The 18,560-nt window shown below is 43.2% G+C and overlaps 1 protein-coding gene across 3 annotated transcripts in view; it reads right to left on the bottom strand.

Moving 5' to 3' along the window:
* Positions 1 to 17,298, bottom strand: part of qkia (QKI, KH domain containing, RNA binding a) — a 73,061-nt gene extending 55,763 nt beyond the window's left edge. For all 3 annotated transcript variants that reach the window (XM_034123534.1, XM_034123528.1, XM_034123543.1), the window contains exon 1: positions 16,859 to 17,298. In XM_034123534.1, coding sequence (XP_033979425.1) covers positions 16,859 to 17,003 — 145 coding nt within the window. In that variant the 5' untranslated portion in view covers positions 17,004 to 17,298. The remainder of the gene's footprint in view (positions 1 to 16,858) is intronic.
* Positions 17,299 to 18,560: the final 1,262 nt, after the last annotated feature.

The following is an 18,560-nucleotide window of genomic DNA, read 5'->3' as shown; positions in this document are numbered from 1 at the left end:
GACATATTTACACAGTTCCTGAACCCTGACATGATGTGGATACAAGTGCAGGTCCCCAAAGGCTGAGGGGGTCTAACTGGCTCGAGACAGAAATGACGGGGTGGATTGCTGGCAGCCGGAGGGGAGATTTATGTTGTGTGTCAGGGATTCTCCTAAGGCAGGCTGGGTAAAAAGCTCCAGCGTCAGGTCTTTAAGTAGATAGGCCAATAAATAAACAACTGACATAAAAAGGTTTCTGGATTCGCTCTTCCGCAAGCCAGGTACAAAAAAAAAATGTAATTACAGAAATACACTCTCATACACACATGCTTACTCATCTCATGGGTAAAAGGAAAGCCAGGACACAGAGCGAACTAAGCTTTCATCCATATTGGGAATGGGCAACAGATGCATTCTTCATCAACAAAATGCTTACCCGGTAATATCTCTTTTGAAAAAGGTAAACAATCGGGTGCAGAACGTATATACTGTACATGCTGGGTTTGTAAATGAACACAAGTCGCCTACGTTTATATACCCCAGCCAGCTACCTCCCCAAACGCTACGTGTTCCGCTGCCTGATCATCAATAATGAGCTAAAGCTGCCTGAAAACACATAAAGATAACGACTTGCATACCATTCAGCTACGACCCAACAATGCACAGGAATGTGCGTGCTCTGACCTGACAATAACTCTGGGACATGCTAGTATATGAAAACAAACATGGCATATTAACATTAAAACACCCACATGAGCTAATGAGCTTTTGTGCGTTTGTAGGCAAGGTTCTCCAGAGACAGTGAACCCACAGAAATAACACTCCACACGTTAGGAGGAGGAGGAAAACCGCCTTAGAGGAAAATCTGCTGAACAAATACAGCAGGAAACGGTGTTAGTTAGTCTCTCTTTTACCTCGCTTAAGCATCAACTGAAACATAGTAAGTCCGCTGACAAAGGGCCAGAAGAGAAATGGAGATTGCCCTTTATTACCCATCATTGTCACATTCTTCTTAAACTGTTGCTGGTTATATTATTTTACCATGATGGCTGAAAGCAGTGGAAACAAGTGTCACAAGGTTGTTGTTTGTAAAAGGTAATCTCTTCTACCTTTAAAAGACAGAACTAAGTGCACTTTCATCATGAATACAGACTAAATGTAGGATGTTTGCTATACAAATCAAAACATGTAATGTTAAACTTGTCTATTTGTTGTATAGCTACACAAAGACATCTTGCGAAACTCTATCAAAAATGCTTTTATTTTACATTGACAAAAGTCTAAAGTCATTGGTCTTTCAAATCCAACCCTCATTAAAAACATTTTTACATTTATCTATGCCAGAAACAATGACAAGTTTAACTCCTCCATTCTGGCTGAACCGCTGAGAGTAAGTATGCTAAAAGCAGAATGTGGAGGTGTGGTGATGGCCAAGAACAGCAATCAGCAAAACCATTAATCATAAAAGGTGGAAAAATGCAATGTTTTGTCCTGCTGTCACTGTTACTGAATGCAGGACGGGGAAGAAGAGCCAAGCTGAACACGGCTTTCAGTGGCTGCTGGCAGCGATGGTGACGGTGTGCTGTAGGAGCGTGTCATAGCATGTTAGTTTGGCGATTAAACAAAGTAAACCGACAGTGCAGACACGTAGAGAGGGACCAAAGGAAAGGCAAAGCTGAGTGGTGAAAAGGGACTGAATAAACGTTTAATTATATTCCAGAACATTACCACATCTGAAATTGAATTTGAAAAAGTATGCCTGTTTAAATATGACAACTGAAAATATTGCATGGGAAACGAGCACCGTCTCGCTATAGTGACTGCTGTCACTTGAACTGTGGCACCAGCTGTGACAGGTACACAGGTGCAGCGATTGTCCTGGGAAACTCAGCTTAAAAGTGGGCCAAGTTATGATGCCCACTATGAGATCAGCATAATCACTGAGGCAAAGTCATTAAACAAATGTCAAGTGGCCAAAATGTTGATGTTACAGAATGCAGTAGGTGGACAAAGCACAAAGACGTCATGGTCCCAGATCTGGCAACAATGATGATTAGCATGGGTCCGAAAAATGAAATTACAGGATGGTGATTATTAAAGCCGCTGTTCAATTAACGTCTTCCACTGGTTGATGAGCCGTCTATGTAATGGTGATATGTCAGTCAATGTCTGACTTAAAATAATATGACCTATTTAGTTACATGTTGGAGACATATTAATCAAAAAAGTGGTTTTCTTAGTCACATTTGGCTCAACTACTATGGTACATATTTCCATGATTTCTAAAATAAGTTGTGACAAAAACCCATCTTATCCTGCTTACCCAGAGCACCATCGAAACCCATCGAGAGCTTCACAGTGAAATGCGTAATTCAGACAGTATCTGCAGACACTAAAACCGTGGGCTAAAATTAGAATAAGGGATCATCACATTTGATGATGTGGAACTGTTTTATGGGGCTATGTGCTGGTGAGGGGCACGCTGGCAGCTCAATGAGCCATAGGAGTGCCAGTTTTGTGCACTTAGTGGGCTCTACCATAGAGTGAGGGGAAACTGGCAGGGAGGGCTGGCTCGATACTGAACCATAATGGCTTACTCTTAATGGTTGCCGCAAGGGTCCAACGTTCATTACTCTCTGCGTGGGGGGACCTCTAACGGGATCCTGGGGTGAGACTTGTGACTGCATGCACACTCGCACACACTTACACTCGGGGGAGGCACCCCAGGGCGGGTGGGCTAGGTGGAAAGATACAGAAACTGTTTTCTTTCTTTCACACTCACAGATTTAATTCCCTTACAGGAAGCAGCAGGGAGAGTTAGTGTGGTAGTTAAAGAAAGCTAAAAGCTCCTTCTTAGGGTAGTTCCATAATAATGCTAATTATTCAACGATTGCAAAAATAGTCTAATCCAGCACGGCAGAAGAAAAGAGTTCAGTGCTAATGCTTACCCTCTCCTCGGTTCACCTTTTAAAGTAGCCCAACGACGTAGCTCAGCGGAAACAGCCAAACTAATTCACACAAGATGCAGACTCAGGCTCCCTCTGAAATACCAGGCGAAAAGATAGGCTATTTAACTGCTGCTTTTGCCATCTGAAGGGGGAGCGATATGTAGCGTTAAATTGGAAGTCACAGCAATAGTCATTTAACAGGCTGGCTTTAAGAGAGAAGCCTCATGAGCTGAAAATCATTTTGAGGGGATATACTTGGTCGAAAAACTGAAAAAACACAAAGAAGAATCAAACCTTTTACTTCCATCAGATATAACCATATCTGTGTGTTTCCATGCATACTAAGAGGGATGTTCAGTTATGACAGGAGCAGTCAAAACTGGTGGATTAATTAGTATGAACATAAACACACATCCAAAGCGTGAAAAAAGCATGAGCGTAAACAGCCAAGCAGATTGTTAGTTCTTCTGCATCTCGTGGGAACTCATTTCACAGACTTTACCTGCCAGTTAAATCAGGCAGACAAACAACAGCGAGACCTCAAGAATCCTTCTGTGCTTTAACCCATTTATCTCTACGCCCGGTGTTTCGGTCGATGTACACACGCTACTTAGGCTTTCAGAAACACAACCGTTTTATCCACAGAGGCTCCAGGCATACTTTTCCAAACATGCAACTGCACTCACACAGTTACACATGCACAACAATGGAGGGGATGCGATGTAAAATGAAGCACAGGATGCATGCTGTGAGATCAACAAGATCTGAGAATATGAGATAAGGACTGGGAAGAATAACAGGATGAAGATTCAGGATGCATGCAGATGGGGTGTATGTATGTGGATTGGAAGAGCAGACTATGGCCCCCATGATGCCCAGGAACCATGTCCTCTGGCCCGTGACAGGGGGTATTCCCCATTTCCCCACTGCCCGTAAGATTGACGATGTGTGTCAGACTGGCTCTTGTTACGATATAAGGAAAGACAATCTCTTAAAGGGTGACCAAAGAGTTGTGAGAACAGCAGAGCTAACACTGTGGACCAATATTCAGATGATCTAAAAACGCAGAGCTCTATTCATCTATCAAACACATCTCAACTGTGTCTGCCCCTACACACAGCGGCCCCCTCTGTCAGGCAACAATGGCAGGAAAGGTCCAGCTGTCAGAAGAGGAAACAAGACGAGAAGAGGGAGGAAGGAAAGGCTCCGACTGTCAATGTGACTGCAGAAGATAACATGCACAGCGCTTCCTGTCCCCACCCCTGTAACTAAGGAGACAACAGTGCTCACAACCAATGGGGAATATAGGAGGGACGAAGGACAATTTATCGTACGATCACTTAAAACAAAAATTGTTTGACTTTGTATCTGTTATCTAGCCTCCATTGTTGTTCTCTGATCCAAAAGGTGAACTTTCCCATGGTTCTACATGCGTCCAAAATAATCTAAATTCCGTTATTAAATAAAGTTTATGAACATTTTAAAAACGCACAATGGCTAATGTGAAGGAAACTAAATAAGCTATGTTAACATTCGGGTGATAGTTGCCATCACGGTGAAACACTGTCAAGTGGCAACACAAAGAGATTAAGACTGTGGCTGCGTTTTCACTGTAAACCTTCGTCGAATCCTTACATCAACTGTGAGTCTGTGACTTAAGCAGTTTTGGGCGAGGAACAGATGGGAGCAGCATGAGCCTGCCAGAAGTTCTGTATAGAGAACGTCAACAAACATACGAAAAGTGCTAGGTGGGAAAGAGCCAGAATGAGGAACAACCTCATTCCCTTCATTTTCTCAGAATCAGGGAATGAGGTCACTTCTTAAACAAAGAAAACTACGTTAGAATAAAGTGACAATTGAATGTTTTGGAAGTCATTATTTTTTAATCACGTTCTTTTAAGACTTTTAAGGTTTCAGTGTCTCATCATCTGTCAAGAGAGAAAACAATAAAACACTGTCCTGTAGCCAGCACCAAATAAGACAAGGTGCGTGCATTTAGCAGAGCTACGAGTTCATTATCTAAGACAGTTATCTAAAAGAGATTAGCTGTTAATGCAGCATTTCCTTTAAGAGACCAAGAAAATACTATAATCTGATGCAATCAGATACAGGCTTCCGTTTAAATGATCTTTAATAAAATGAGTATTACTAAGAAAACACTTCTATAATCTGATGCAATCAAATACAACAGCCCTGCAATAACTCCTACCTTTATGAATGTTATCATCCTCAGCTGCTGATAAGAGTGTGCCAGACAGACATTGATTCAATGCTATGGCTAATACACATGCTGTAGCTTGTGTCCTTGTATTGGATAGCATTTGAAGGGAAAAACAACAAAGGCTTAATAAAGACAGCTCAATGTCATATGTTCCTGTTTGATATGCTTGTCGCCAGCTTAATGTGTACACCCGACTAAACTAACCAAACCGTAGAAATGGCTATAACGTCCAATCAAAACCTCTCAGTCAGAGTGTTCAGGGAGTGTATATCCATGTGTATTAATAATCTGGGACTTTTTGTTCACCTGTTGAAATCAGCTAGTGTTTCATGCTGCTATATTTACCTATCGTTACTTTGGCGTGATTACACAGTTACAGTTGACTAATTCTATGAATACAACACAGTATTTGAGCAAGGCTTAGGGGACATGAGTAATGAACAGAGGAAGACAAACATATCACATCAAAGTGTACGTCAGGTGTCAGCTGTTGTTATATACCGGCAAGGGTTCGTAGCTAACATCTAAAGTTTGAGTCCAACAGGCTCAGTGGCTGTGAAAACACACAGAATCACAAGGTGTTATCTCTTTGTTCCGGCTCTTCGTCAGGCTTACAACCTCACATATCATTTTCCTGGGATATGAATCAAAACGTTACCTCAAAAAGACAAATTAGACACAACAAATCTGTTCAATATCTGGATGGATATGCGTGGCGCTCTGCCAGAACTTGTTCATGGCCAAGTATACAAACGTTGATTGACTACAAGTGTTGGTAGTTCTCAGTTAAACTGGTTCGCATTGATTCTCTATAAAGAGCTAACAGGTCTGGCATTGTTAAGAGATGCTGAAAAAATACTCTTGGAGCCTGAAGCATTTTCAGATATTAAGATCGCTCGTCTTAAAAAGGGGTGGAAAATGAAAAGACAGGGAAAAGACTCCCCCTGACCCTGTAGTCTGCAAATCATCAAAGGATCTGCTCTCTGCGTGTTTGGGATGTCTCGTCGTGGAGATCATTTAGATGATCTCTTTGCTCTGCCAAGTCATGCTGAATGTACCATTTAGAGCATTTTTTAAATAAAGACGTTAGAGCGGCTGTAACAACTGGGTTAGAGTGTCAAAGGCAGGGGAGAAAGAGTCACTGCCATTAACCGAGCTTCCCGTGTGCTTAAGCCTTTAAACATTGATTTGCCTCAAAGCACTTGGGTGTGAGGACTTAACAAACCATTGCAAATTAATATGTGCAAATACAGCCAGCAGGTGCAGGCATGTTGTTCCCTACCAACCAGCGCATGAGCCTAGGAGTGATTGAACGGAGAGCCAAGCGAATACTAGAGTCCTGAGCGCAGACAGTGAGAGCTGGGCTGATGCAAAGTGACAGACCACGTAGCAGGCCTTTAATGTCACCACTGGTCCTCACAAGAAAGAGGCAATGTAGCCCCAAGGCTTGATTTTTTTGCCTCACATACTCGCATAAGAGTAGAGAGCCATTGAAGAAAGATCTGGAGAGACAGGAGATGAGAGAAGAAAGCTGGGTGCAGTCACTCTGCTCAAATAAATAGGTATAAAGACAAAGCCAGGAAAATGAGTCATTCCCTTGGGGAAAAGCAGGATACTGAATTTCTCATCTGGAAAACACTGGCAACAATGGAAGGCAAAATAAAATAAAAGGATGAAAGAGATGCATGTACATGGTTTAAACATCAAGTACTTGTGTTTGTGCAGACAGAGAGTAGTATTTAAACATGGTGATGAGGGAGGAGGAGCAGAGGTAGACCTGGGGTCTGGTTCATCGAAAGTGTCAGACGCTCAATAAAAATAAGGTTGCCGAAAGAGCGACCATCACAAACAGCCTAATCTCATGTCAGACCAATACTCCCTAAGAAAGCAGATCAGGGGAGACGAGAGGAAGGGTGGGACAGGGAGAAGGATTAGAGGGGACAGAGAGAGACAAGTCCATCTCCTGGCAGACTATTCTTCACCTTAACAGTGTCAACAGCAGCTGGCGCCCTGGCACCTTGCTCATACCCACACCTGTCTGCCCGGCTGTGTCTGCACACCGTCCGTCTCCAGCTGCCTTTAACCATCCCTTAAGCACCATTAAGCTTTCCTATAAATTATTTGATCTACTCACATACTGGGGGCGATAACAAACATATATCCAAGCTAAATTCTAACTTTTAAAAGCAATTGTAATCAAATAAATCTCTTAAACCACTGTTATGTGTCCCTGTCAGCGTGCGTGTTCGGGCACGTTCCCCAAGAAAGAAAACAAAAACCACAGACAGGAGCTATAGCTGTAATCTTATCCAAGACAACAATAAAGCAACACTTCTGTCTTTTATGGGCCACATTCCTACGTAATGACACTGAGCGGAGATGGCATAAGATAAGACAATAGTATCTACAAAATCAAGAGAAACAGGTTGGATGTGTTTCTGCATTATTTGGAATGCTAACTTCTAAAGTCACTTCTTTAAACTGCATTAGGAGTCAAAGTAATGTGTAATATGGGTTGGGAGTTGATCTCCAAAATTAGGCCAGATCCCGGCTTTGATGTTTACTTTGTTTTATTAGCAGTTCTCCGACGTAGGGCATAGTGAGAAAACAGATTTATACAAGGATATGGCTACCGATCCACACACAGTAAACCCCTGAGCATTCAGGTTAACATTACTCTGAGCACTTTGTTTGCTGCAGGACATGTTACAGAACCATTCTTTAGAGGTTTCTAATGTTTTATATACAACTGTGGTGCAACAATATAAATGCGAGGGCCTTGGGTTGCACAAACAAACCACATGACTCAGCAACTTATAGAACTGTACATAAAGCAACGTGTAGCAGCTAAGACAATACACCAAGTGTTAAAAGGCAATACGTAAACATTTCAATGTATTGGGCTAGTGTCACAGACAGCACTTGTGTGCACGCTTCTGTGTGAACGGTTAGGAATGACCCAGTGTGTGAGTCTGGCCCATTAAAGTACAAAAAGCCATTGTGTATGATTATCTGAGGGGGAGGCAGGGTGAGACAGAGGGGTGGAGTGTGGAGCTGAGGGAGGGGTCAGTGACCTTCCTCATAGCCAACCAAATGACCTCATTCACAGAACATAGGAATCCTCTGTCTCCCCCCACTGTTCTCTATCACACTCACCACCTCCCCTCGCAGCCTTGCTCGTCTTTTTCCTTCCAGCGAACACAATCAATCAACTGAGCATGCTCACTAACCCTTTCATATACACGGCACATTTGTCCTGACAGTTATATCTGGGCTTTTATGCCTATCTTTCCCATGTCTCACACGGTGCTAAAGGGGCTGTTTGTTTCACCAATTAACAACTCATCATACAAAACCTCCCATTGTTACAGCTCTGTAATCTCCTCCAAACCAATGAACTGATAAGGACGGACAGACGTAAGCTGCAGCACAAACAGCGACTAACACTAAACAAACAGAAGCGTGACAGAAAAAGTTTCACTTGCAGTTGCACACCTCTGCCTTCCCCACGTGCTGCTACAATCAGTTCGGGTTGAAGGCGTTGCACACGGTATAAATTATGCTAAGCAAATCATGTTTTACATAAGAGCACACGACTGCAGGCCAGACAGCCACCGTAAAATACAACTGTGCAACACATGTAGACCTTGTTAGGCGAGACGATCACGTTGTGTGACTGCGTCAGTGAGACTGAAAGGTCCAAGAAGTGAATACAAGTGAATGCTCTGTGTGATTCTTCTAGAAACAGCAACATGTCAGCATACATTCTACAAGTTAAGCAGTACTTTGCTGATCTCTGATCTGATGACTGTATGGGCTGACAGCGAATGAAGGTAGGGTAGTGTTGGACAAGTGGTAGAAACCCAATGAACTTCAAATAGCTGCAGTGTGGAATTAACTTCTTCACATACACATCTCAAAGCCGTACTGACAGAGCTCAGTGTACTTGCAGAAAGCCTTTCAGCATGATTTGCTTTGAGGCAACTCTCCTCAGCTACTGGCATGTTTGTGCTTTAAACCCAACACATCGGATCAAATCTGTTTCATTGTCTTGTAAATATACTTTACAATCAGTAAAGCTCCATTTTTTTTTTTTTTTTTAAACACTGATGAGGTTTTCTACGGTATTATTTCTAAAAAGACCATCGTTTGTGAGTTATAATCACAGCTACAACCTTCACGTCGATTTTTCACATAATGTGTCAATTTCAAAGCCAGAGATATCTAGAGGGACAAATGCATCCAACAACAGTGTAGCAAAACTATACAACACATCTTCAACATTCAGGATACAAATCCATTTCAAAGGCTGCCCTGGGTTAAATGGAAATAAAACATGATTGGGAAAGGGAAGGTTTATTGTGAGAGGAGCCATCTCCAAACCATCTTTACAGTTTGTAGGGACATTGGAGGTTAACACAAGTTCACAAAAACTACATTCAAGCAGGGTAGTTAAGATATGAATGACAAAAGTATAGCTTTTAATCTCAACAATGGCAGTGGACCAGAGAAGTGTGTTGCAGAATATCAAGAGTGCTGTGAATGCTATGACATGGACATGTCAAAAATAAAAATAGTTGAAGCTATGGGAGTCAGAGAAGCATCCGAGTCAGATTAACACAGGAGTTTCCAGTGATACCGAGAGGAATATACCTCCACCTCGCTACCTCATGCCAGCTCCCTCTCTGTGGCCCTAAGGGAAGGTTATGGCAGCACCGCCTGCTCTTGCCAAGCCTCGCAGAAACAACACGGCTGCAGAGGGACAGGTAAATTATTCATCTTTGATTTATCGGCTAGCCTACAACTACTGAGAAACACAGGAAACGGCTGCAAACCACAGGCACTGTACACTGGGGTGTTTAAAGGGAGGATGGGGCTAGAGATTGAGGGGGAAATGTGGCAAATAAGTAAGACAGGGGGGAGTGTGTCACACATTTAGAAGGTTTAAGAAAACACAACAGTACTTGATAGTTTGATGCAAGTAGAATGAGGAGTGTTGCTAGTGTCAGCCTTGAAGCAAGAAATCAAATTACAGATCAAATTCATCAATGTTCATTTTGGGGTTTTTGAAAGCAACGTAGAGGTTCCTGTGCCTCACTGTGGACAGCATTCACATAGGCTGAGCTAAAACACACTATGAGAGTGTGTGGGGAAAACAAACACCAGGCTGGAGGTTAAGTGCTCTGACTGGGCTCCCGGTAAAATTCCTGAGCTGACTGCCAATGCTCGCTTGCCATTCCTCCCCTGAAAGGAGAGAAAATGAATGCAGAGGGGTGGGCCATTCAGAGAGGAACAGAGTGAGCATTCAGCTCATTTTTCTATGATTAAAAAAAAGGGGAAGGAAACAGGAAATTGTGACAAATGTTTTCTGGTATGATTCCTAAAATCTTTTTTTCATTATATCTCTTTCAGTTCCGAGGCCTAATAACTTGGACACAAAGAGAAAGAGAGAGGCAACAAGGGGGACTACTGTGAGTGAGGGGGGTGGGAGAGTTATTTGAAGCACTCAAAGAATGTAACAGGGTGGGGCCCATACTTTAACTGAGAAATATTCTGTGTGCTCACACAAGTGTGTGGAGGAGGGAATGGAGCTATGATTCATGATGTAATCAAAGTTAATCTAAAGAAAGCTAAGAGACAGACCTTCTCTGTGGGAGAGGGCACATGAAGTTCCTGTTGTCACTACAGCCTGGAAAACAGCCCGCCCCTCCTCCTCATGGTCTGACTGAAGGAAAAACAAACTGCTGAACCTCCTGCTCCATAGACTGTTCCTGTCTGAATTGGGCGTTGCTTCCCGTAGATGTTATTGCATGAGACACAAGAAAATGTAGAAAAAAATGGTAGAAAAGATTCGGTCAAGGGCAATGGGTGGAGCCCTGGTTACAGAAAAGGAACTAAAAAGCCCCATTTAATGAACAAGTCTGTGTCAGGAAGCTGTTGTGACATAACTATTACAACATCGCTGTTTTCATCTTCCTTGTTTAACACGGTTTGTTATCATCATAGCACACATGCTCATACACACAGGACTATGACTTGACAGAAACCATACAATGAAATCCCTTCAGCAAAATTAACTGTGCATCTAGTTACCTCAACCCATTACTTTTAATGCGATTGCTCTGCTTTAAGGCTTGAGGAATTTAAAAAAGGGAGAGATAAACTGCCTCGAGCAATGTGTTGTCTAACAGCCGGCAGTAATAGAAGGGAGGACACTTAGTTTTGGTGACAGCGTGCCAGATAGTCGGGGTAGGGCACGGAGACATGAGGCCAGGCAGAGGCAGCGGTGATAAGGAGGCCCCAGCACTCACGGGATTGGGGCCCGAGATAAGAGCCCAGAGCTGTCGTTGGATGACTTTATCACACAGCTGGGGGGGTGGCAGGGCTGGGGCTGGAGTGGGGCCAGGGGAGCGAGATTGGGTCCAGGGTTGCAGCTAGAACAGGGACTGAAGCTCACACTGTGGTGGGGCTTCTGGGTAGGAGGCATATCAGGAGGAAGACAGGCAAGGGTGACGCTCGGCCCCGCCGCAACCCCTCCGCCTCACCCTGTCAGACTCATGCCACCGCCTAATTTATTACCAGGGAGGAGAGAGGGGGCGCATGGGTGCAAGAGAGGCAGACAGAGGAAGACGGCACAAAGCCTCCAATTCTGCTTCCTCACTGGAGGCGACGGCTCAGTAAACCAGCTCACAGAATGGCTCTCGGTTAATTAAATTCCAGCTTATAAGTGGTGCTTTGGGAGAGAATGTGGGGAGAAGGGAAAGGGGTTGGGGTGGGGGAATATAACAGGTTTCTGCTTGCGACAACAGTCCTGGCCTAACACCCCCATGTCTCTCTTCCTGTGCTCTCTCAAGGCTCTAAGCTGTATCTTATTTTGCGAGCGGTGCTCAGTCTTGTTAGCCACTAAATTGATTGCGTGTCAGAGGTTAATGCAGGTCCAGCCCTGTGCCGAGATTTGTGAAGGGTCAACCAACAGCAGGAGAGAACAGCGCTGCAACCGCCAGACAGACAAATACAAAATTGGGAGAACTATATAGACAGATTGACAGAAATATGAGACATCAGGTAGAAAACCTAACACAGACTCTGAGCAGTCTCCCATTTATCAAAATCTGTTCTCTAAACAGTTGTTCCCAAAGGATCAGTTCCCCACACAGGCACCACAGTGGACAGTTTGTCCTCCAAACGCTGACAGCTCTCCCGGGAAGGTCCTGTTAAATCACGGCACACAGAGACAAACAAGCAGACACAAAACTGTAGATGCAAAAGAGGGGGCTGAAGGCAGGAACAAATGGTACAATGCACCGTGCGACTCCGCCACACAGCGTGCTATGGAACAACGGACCATTTAATCTATACAAACACAGCTCGAAAATGAGCCTGTAAGGAAAGGGGAGCTTGGAATAAAAATATTTTGATCAATCCAACTATTCTTTTCCCTATAAAGACTTCACAAACCCAAATGAAAACTCTCCCTTTCTCCTATACTTTGCGTCCTGACAACATCGCCTGCACTTCACTTCCACGCTACATCTCTGGATGTTATATGGGCTGTCTCCTCCTGCCAAGAGAAAATATAGCAATTTGAAGCAGCTTGTTGGTTGGCACATCGTAAAGGGAAATACAAAAAACTCCATAGCCGGTGTCACCTCAGGGAGATGAACAACTGCAACGCAAGGGGGTTTCAAAAGGGGCCTGTCAATCGGCCAGAGTGACCTTGAGGGACTACACATATATTGGGAAAGCAACAGGGGCGCTCAAGCCACTAAAGCGGGGTGGGTGCAGTCGTAACCACAAGGGTGGTGTCAGTTTTCTTCCGCCATGGAAACAGCTGTGTAGACATGCACGAAGCGAAGGGTGGGTGAGGGCGACTGCAGCTGTTGAGAGGGTATACTCTTGAGAGATGGACAATTTGGGAAAGTTTCAAGCGTTTAACTGGAACCAGTTATATTATTTGTGTTTATTGGGCTCATTTAAGTCTGACAAAAGCAGGGAATTTCAGAGTTAGATTTAAGCTAATGAAACAGTTTGCACTCGGAAGAGAATTGCCGTCATTGTAATTTTAACAATATCACACAAACACATTCGTGCCTCCGGAGACTGTTGCCTTGTTGACAGATTAGGACTTAACTTTATCTCTCTTTGGCATTTCTTTTTTTTTTAATAACCTCACGATGACTGCTTATGTTTCTACCTCTGCTTGGGAATTAATAGCTTTTCATTTAGCATCTGCTCTCTCCTCTTCGCATTCAAAAAAGACACAAGTGTTTAACGGGACCGAGAAGTCTCCTGCAACACAGATTATAAAACTACACACACACCAAACCAGATAAAATAACTTTTCTCGTCAACAGTTTTCACACCACAATACCACAAGTTAACAATTCCCATCTGGAGACTATCCTGTCTGACTGGAAATGGCAGTAAAGTGTGATGTTTATCTTTACTGCAAGCCACAGAAAAGACTACAGAAACAAACAATGTTTCATTCATCAAAAAAAATATTTATCGTGCAAATATTAACCTCAAATTACAAAAATCAAATACATTTAAAAAACGTTTCTGAGCTTCAGGATTTGCAGCACCTGACAGCCGGGCCTAACAATGCAACACTTTAAAATAAGACACACGTCACAGCTATTTTTGTAAGTTCTAGGTCAAAGGTGTGGGCTATTTCTTTAAGCACTGAGCATTCTGTTCTCCTTTTTGAGCTTATTGACTGGATTGTGCCTTCTGTTTTACTCTAGGTGGGAATTTCATCAGTATGGGACAAAGTGGGGGGAAGGTGGCCCTGATAATCACATGAGAGCTTCAGCCCCTTTCAAAGAGTAAAGCAAACCAAACCGCCCCTAACTGGAACCAGACAGTGAGACACTCTGCTCTGGGGTGGCTTTCATCACACACACGCAATACTATCGGCAGGGTGAAGTTTGGGCTGGTGCTGTGGAAACGCTTGTAAACCTCAGACTTCTGTGGAGGATTGAGACTGGAGCTGGGGAGTTGGAAGTGTCCCTGCCATGATTTCTTTAAGACCAGAAGAGGGAACATTTATCGGTTGAATGCGGCACATGAGCAACGGACCGGTGCTTCATTACAAGATTGAGCTACAGCAATAACAAACATGTTTCTCTAAAGCCACACAATTAAATGTACAGCCCGACATCAAACTAAATGTTAAAAAAGCTTGTTCTCTAAAGTAAAAGTGGCCAGTGAATCAATTCCACCAACAACATCAGCTAAATTACTTCTTTCTTCTTTTTAAAGTGAAGCAAAAAATAAATCTGTGAAATCCGTAATGGACAAAATTAGAACAGCCATATTTAAACGTACAAATACATGTTACAAGCACTTAGTGCTACCGCATTGAGCACAGCTCATCTCTGCATAGGGCATTGTTTTTTGTCTCCAGTTTGGTGGAATAAAGGAAAAGGATGAAGCCAAAATGCAAAAAAGGTGACTGGGCCTACTTTAAAATGTGAGTTTCACACAGGAAACTTGAAAATAGCTTAATAGCTCAGCTGTGTTGGAAATGTTCAGTTTCTTTGAAGGTGATTTGGAGACTTACACAGGAACAAACTGTTTTTTTAGGATATAACAGTGATAAGAGTTTACGGTTTTAAAGCGTAAACCTCTTTCATCGCCCATCACTTCTGCACTTTTGGTTATTCTGGTTTGGATTTTTTATTTTATTTTTAAGATTCGCAAACAGGGAAAGCCAGTAAGTGTTGTTTTATTTTTAAAATCACTGCTGATCACACAAACCTAAAAACATATTTATTGCCTTGAGGGTTAACTTTAATTGTGTGCCAAAAGCTGCACCGCTGAGTTTTGGAGTAAAGGAGAGGGACACACTGTGCATGCATGATACCTTTTATTTTCTTTACTTTATGTAAATAGGGGCTGGGATTAGCCAAAAAAGCGAGCAGGAACAAAAAACATGTCCGCTTCCCCCCTATTTCTCCTCTCAATAAAAAACCCAAAACTTCCAATTGAGCTCAAGAAACCAATAAGTATTTGAAAAACGAAAAATTAATTCCTTTATGGTAGGCATAAGCGGGGTGTGGAGTGTGATCAAACTTTATACTTGTGTTGACAAACTGAGTGCAAAGAGAATTATATCATCAAACAAACACGGGAATGTGTCTCTTTTTTCAAAACACGTGTTCTGCTCAGCTCCTTAAACTTCTGCATGCCTCAACCTGAATCGAATGTTTGTGGCAGGCAATGGGCAAATTAGATGAAAAACAAATTAGTAGAACAACAACATTCAGGTTTTAGATAAGATCAACTTCATTTGGTTAGGGGTATTTATATTATGTTATACAAATGTAACTTTATTTTTATAGCAGTGACAAGTCTGAGTGCTTTGTTTATCACTCATCAGTGAAGTAAGACAAATTCTGCAGACCGGTTTGGCAACTACAAACCTACTCATCCAGACATGCAACCGAAACTACAAAGTATGCACTGTTCCGTATGTCCCATCTTGTCTATAAAAAGTATTCAGAGTGGCTATTGTTTTTATTTATTAGTGTCATGGTGTCCAGTCGGGTAGTACCCACAGGACGGGGACAGTCTGCCAGGGGGCTGTGGCGCTCTCTAGTGTCCCCAGCCCTGTTACATAAAGCATAGGTACAACCTTCCGCTTAGACCATCTTATGCTATTGATACTATCTACATAAACGTTGAATAATCCTCGTCTATCAGCGCATGTGCCAAGATCGGCGACAAAGCGTAGAAAACACCAACGAGGGAGAAATCCCGTCTGGACGGCGCCGCCGACAAAAAGGCGACGCAATTTTTGGTGAGGCACGCTTGAATGGCAAAAACACGACGACTGCTGCAGCAAGGAGATGTAACCGATATATCCTTGCTTTAAGGGAAGTATTGTAGTAGATGTGTGAGGGAGACAATAAACGTTGCCCTTTTTAATGAAAAAGTTAGACCGTTGGAATAATCTTCGTGCACTCCCCCCTCCTCCCAGCAGCAACTCACTGGCCATTGTTTGGGCAACAAGCAGACACATTCCTCCGTGCTTTAAAGCTCGGCCGCTGGGCAACAACTCACACAACCCTCACTGCTAAAATAAAGACAGCGAAAGACAACTTTTGTAACACTTCTAGACATGTGTCCAACACGTTCTTTTCACGGGTTCAGTCTCTATTTAAAAGCGAAGTTAACGCTACGCTCTTTGGTTCCTGAAGAGTTCAACGGAATGTAGACACCCAGGCACGCTAGCTAAAAATGTGGCTAACCCGAGCTAAAACTGCTGAGGAACATGTGGAAACAGGCCCCGTCCAAATGAACTGAGACACGGTTTGGATACACCTAAAGAGTGGTTAAAAACCTCTCCGTTGTTAGATTTTGTTAATACACTGATAGTGATAGGCATTTCTGGTTTTTGTGCGAGAGATAAAGTTTTCGTCTAGTCGCCATAAAGTGAGGAGTGCAAAAACAAACTCCGTGGTGTTAGCAACACAACTTAAAATCCCCCACCTCGCTGTGGTTTTAGGGTGAAACAGTCACCAGGGTTACAACTGGGTCTCCTGTTTGGATGTGAGGAATTATTAAGTGTGTGTTAGTTTGCCTGCCTAGGTCCGCATATTGTGTTGCCAGTGTGCGTATGGGTCTCGCTGCAGCATGGACGCCCAGCGAAGCCGAGCAGATATCGGACCGCACCGTGGTCTCTTCCCCCTCCCCGGCCCCTTACCTTCATCAAGAAGCCGTTCCAGGTGTGTGAAGATGCCGCAGAGATTTGGCAAGCTGGTCATGAGCTTCTTCTCGTTTAATAATTGCATCAAATAGTCGGGACTCGGCCTCGGTCGCTCCTTCACTTCGACCTCTCCGACCATCATCTTTGCGGCGAGAGCGGAGAACAAACCACAGTGAAACACAGAATCCCTCTTTTAGGAAAAAGGAGAAAAAAACGAAAAAGAAAAAAAAAACTTGCGGCTCCAATCCTTCGCTTCCCTCCTTGTACTGAGAAGACTCTGTAAACCCCCCTAAAATGCAGGTTTGGTTTGTTCTTCTTGTTTGAGTGGAGCGGGGGCAAAAAAAGAAACCGTTATCTTCCTTCCAGAGACTCGTGCGCCGTACTCTCCTATACGCCGTGTGCGCTCGGGGACGTTCGATTCCACCACTGTAGGCGCGAGCGACTGTTCCACCGGAAAGGCTCCATCCTCCTCGTCGGCTATTGGCCAGTGGGGCTTTCGGGGGACTAATGGGAGGACCAATGAGCGCTCAGATCCGAGCCAGGAGGGCGGGGCAGGCTGAATGGTGGAATGAAGGACAGACATGTGAACCAATGTAGTGCAGTGAACAGGCATGCACATAATACCCCTGAAGTGTTGTCAACACAGAAAAGCACACTTCTTTATTTCTTTTCCTAACGAATATAGATATTATATCACTTTAACATTTTTAGACTCCAATAAACTATCTGTGCCCTAACAGTATGGCGCTGTCGTCAGTGGTCTCATGACCTTAACACTGAAGGCAGTAGGCCTACTCGTGACAATATTGTGAATACAAAGTGGAGAAGGCTGAGGTTGTATTTGTATATCTTTGTTTGTTTTATAGTTGCCTGTATATATACGTTTTGATTTTCAACACTAAAATGTTACACCTCTCTTGTAGTTCAGCTCTTTTTTATCTGTGGGAAAAAAATCAGCTGCTCCATTAAATAACCATTTTTACCCGTTCCAACTGGTTTTATGTTGCCTCACTTCCCCCCTCCTTGTTACACAAGATCAGCAGCATTATCCTTCATGCTGTCGATCATGTGTGAAAACAACATTCCAGTTAGTAGGCTATTTAAAAGCACAGAAGTTTATTTTGTCACATACATTTTGCGAGGTCTAATTCTTGTTTAGAAATTACCTTTATGAGTCTACCAATCTGTTATGTTTACTAGTAATCCGATGTAAGTAATTGGTGGGTTGAATGAGGGTATACAGGGTGTGTGTGTGTGTGTGTGTGTGTGTGTGTGTGTGTGTGTGTGTGTGTGCGTGTTTGACAGGTAGACTTGCTAATGCCTATCTAAATATCAGGCTAGTTAGGAATTGCATGTGGAAGATTCATGTTAGGTTGCCAAAATATGAACAACTAATCAACCTGTGCTGTCCACAACCCACAACATATATTTTGTTACTTGTGACTTGTACATCTTGTTATCTGTCTTGGGACCGATTGATCAACGCTCCATTAATCAATAGAGCCTTTTCATTGTGCTGTCCTTGAGAGGACCTCTCTATATCCCCCGAAGATTAACATCCCTGATCAATGGAACACACACAAACTAGCTACCTCCAGTTCTTCACATCCTGCTTAGTGTGAAAATAAACCACAACTGGTATGTTTTGATTTGAACAGCTGTTGGCTGAGAGGGGCCCTGCTAAATATGAGCCCTGACC

The sequence above is a fragment of the Trematomus bernacchii genome, unplaced genomic scaffold (assembly GCF_902827165.1).
Source record: "Trematomus bernacchii unplaced genomic scaffold, fTreBer1.1, whole genome shotgun sequence".
In the NCBI taxonomy this organism is placed as follows: Eukaryota; Metazoa; Chordata; class Actinopteri; order Perciformes; family Nototheniidae; genus Trematomus; species Trematomus bernacchii.
Note: the sequence above shows the minus strand (reverse complement) of the source record. Positions and strands in the feature narration are given on the sequence as shown.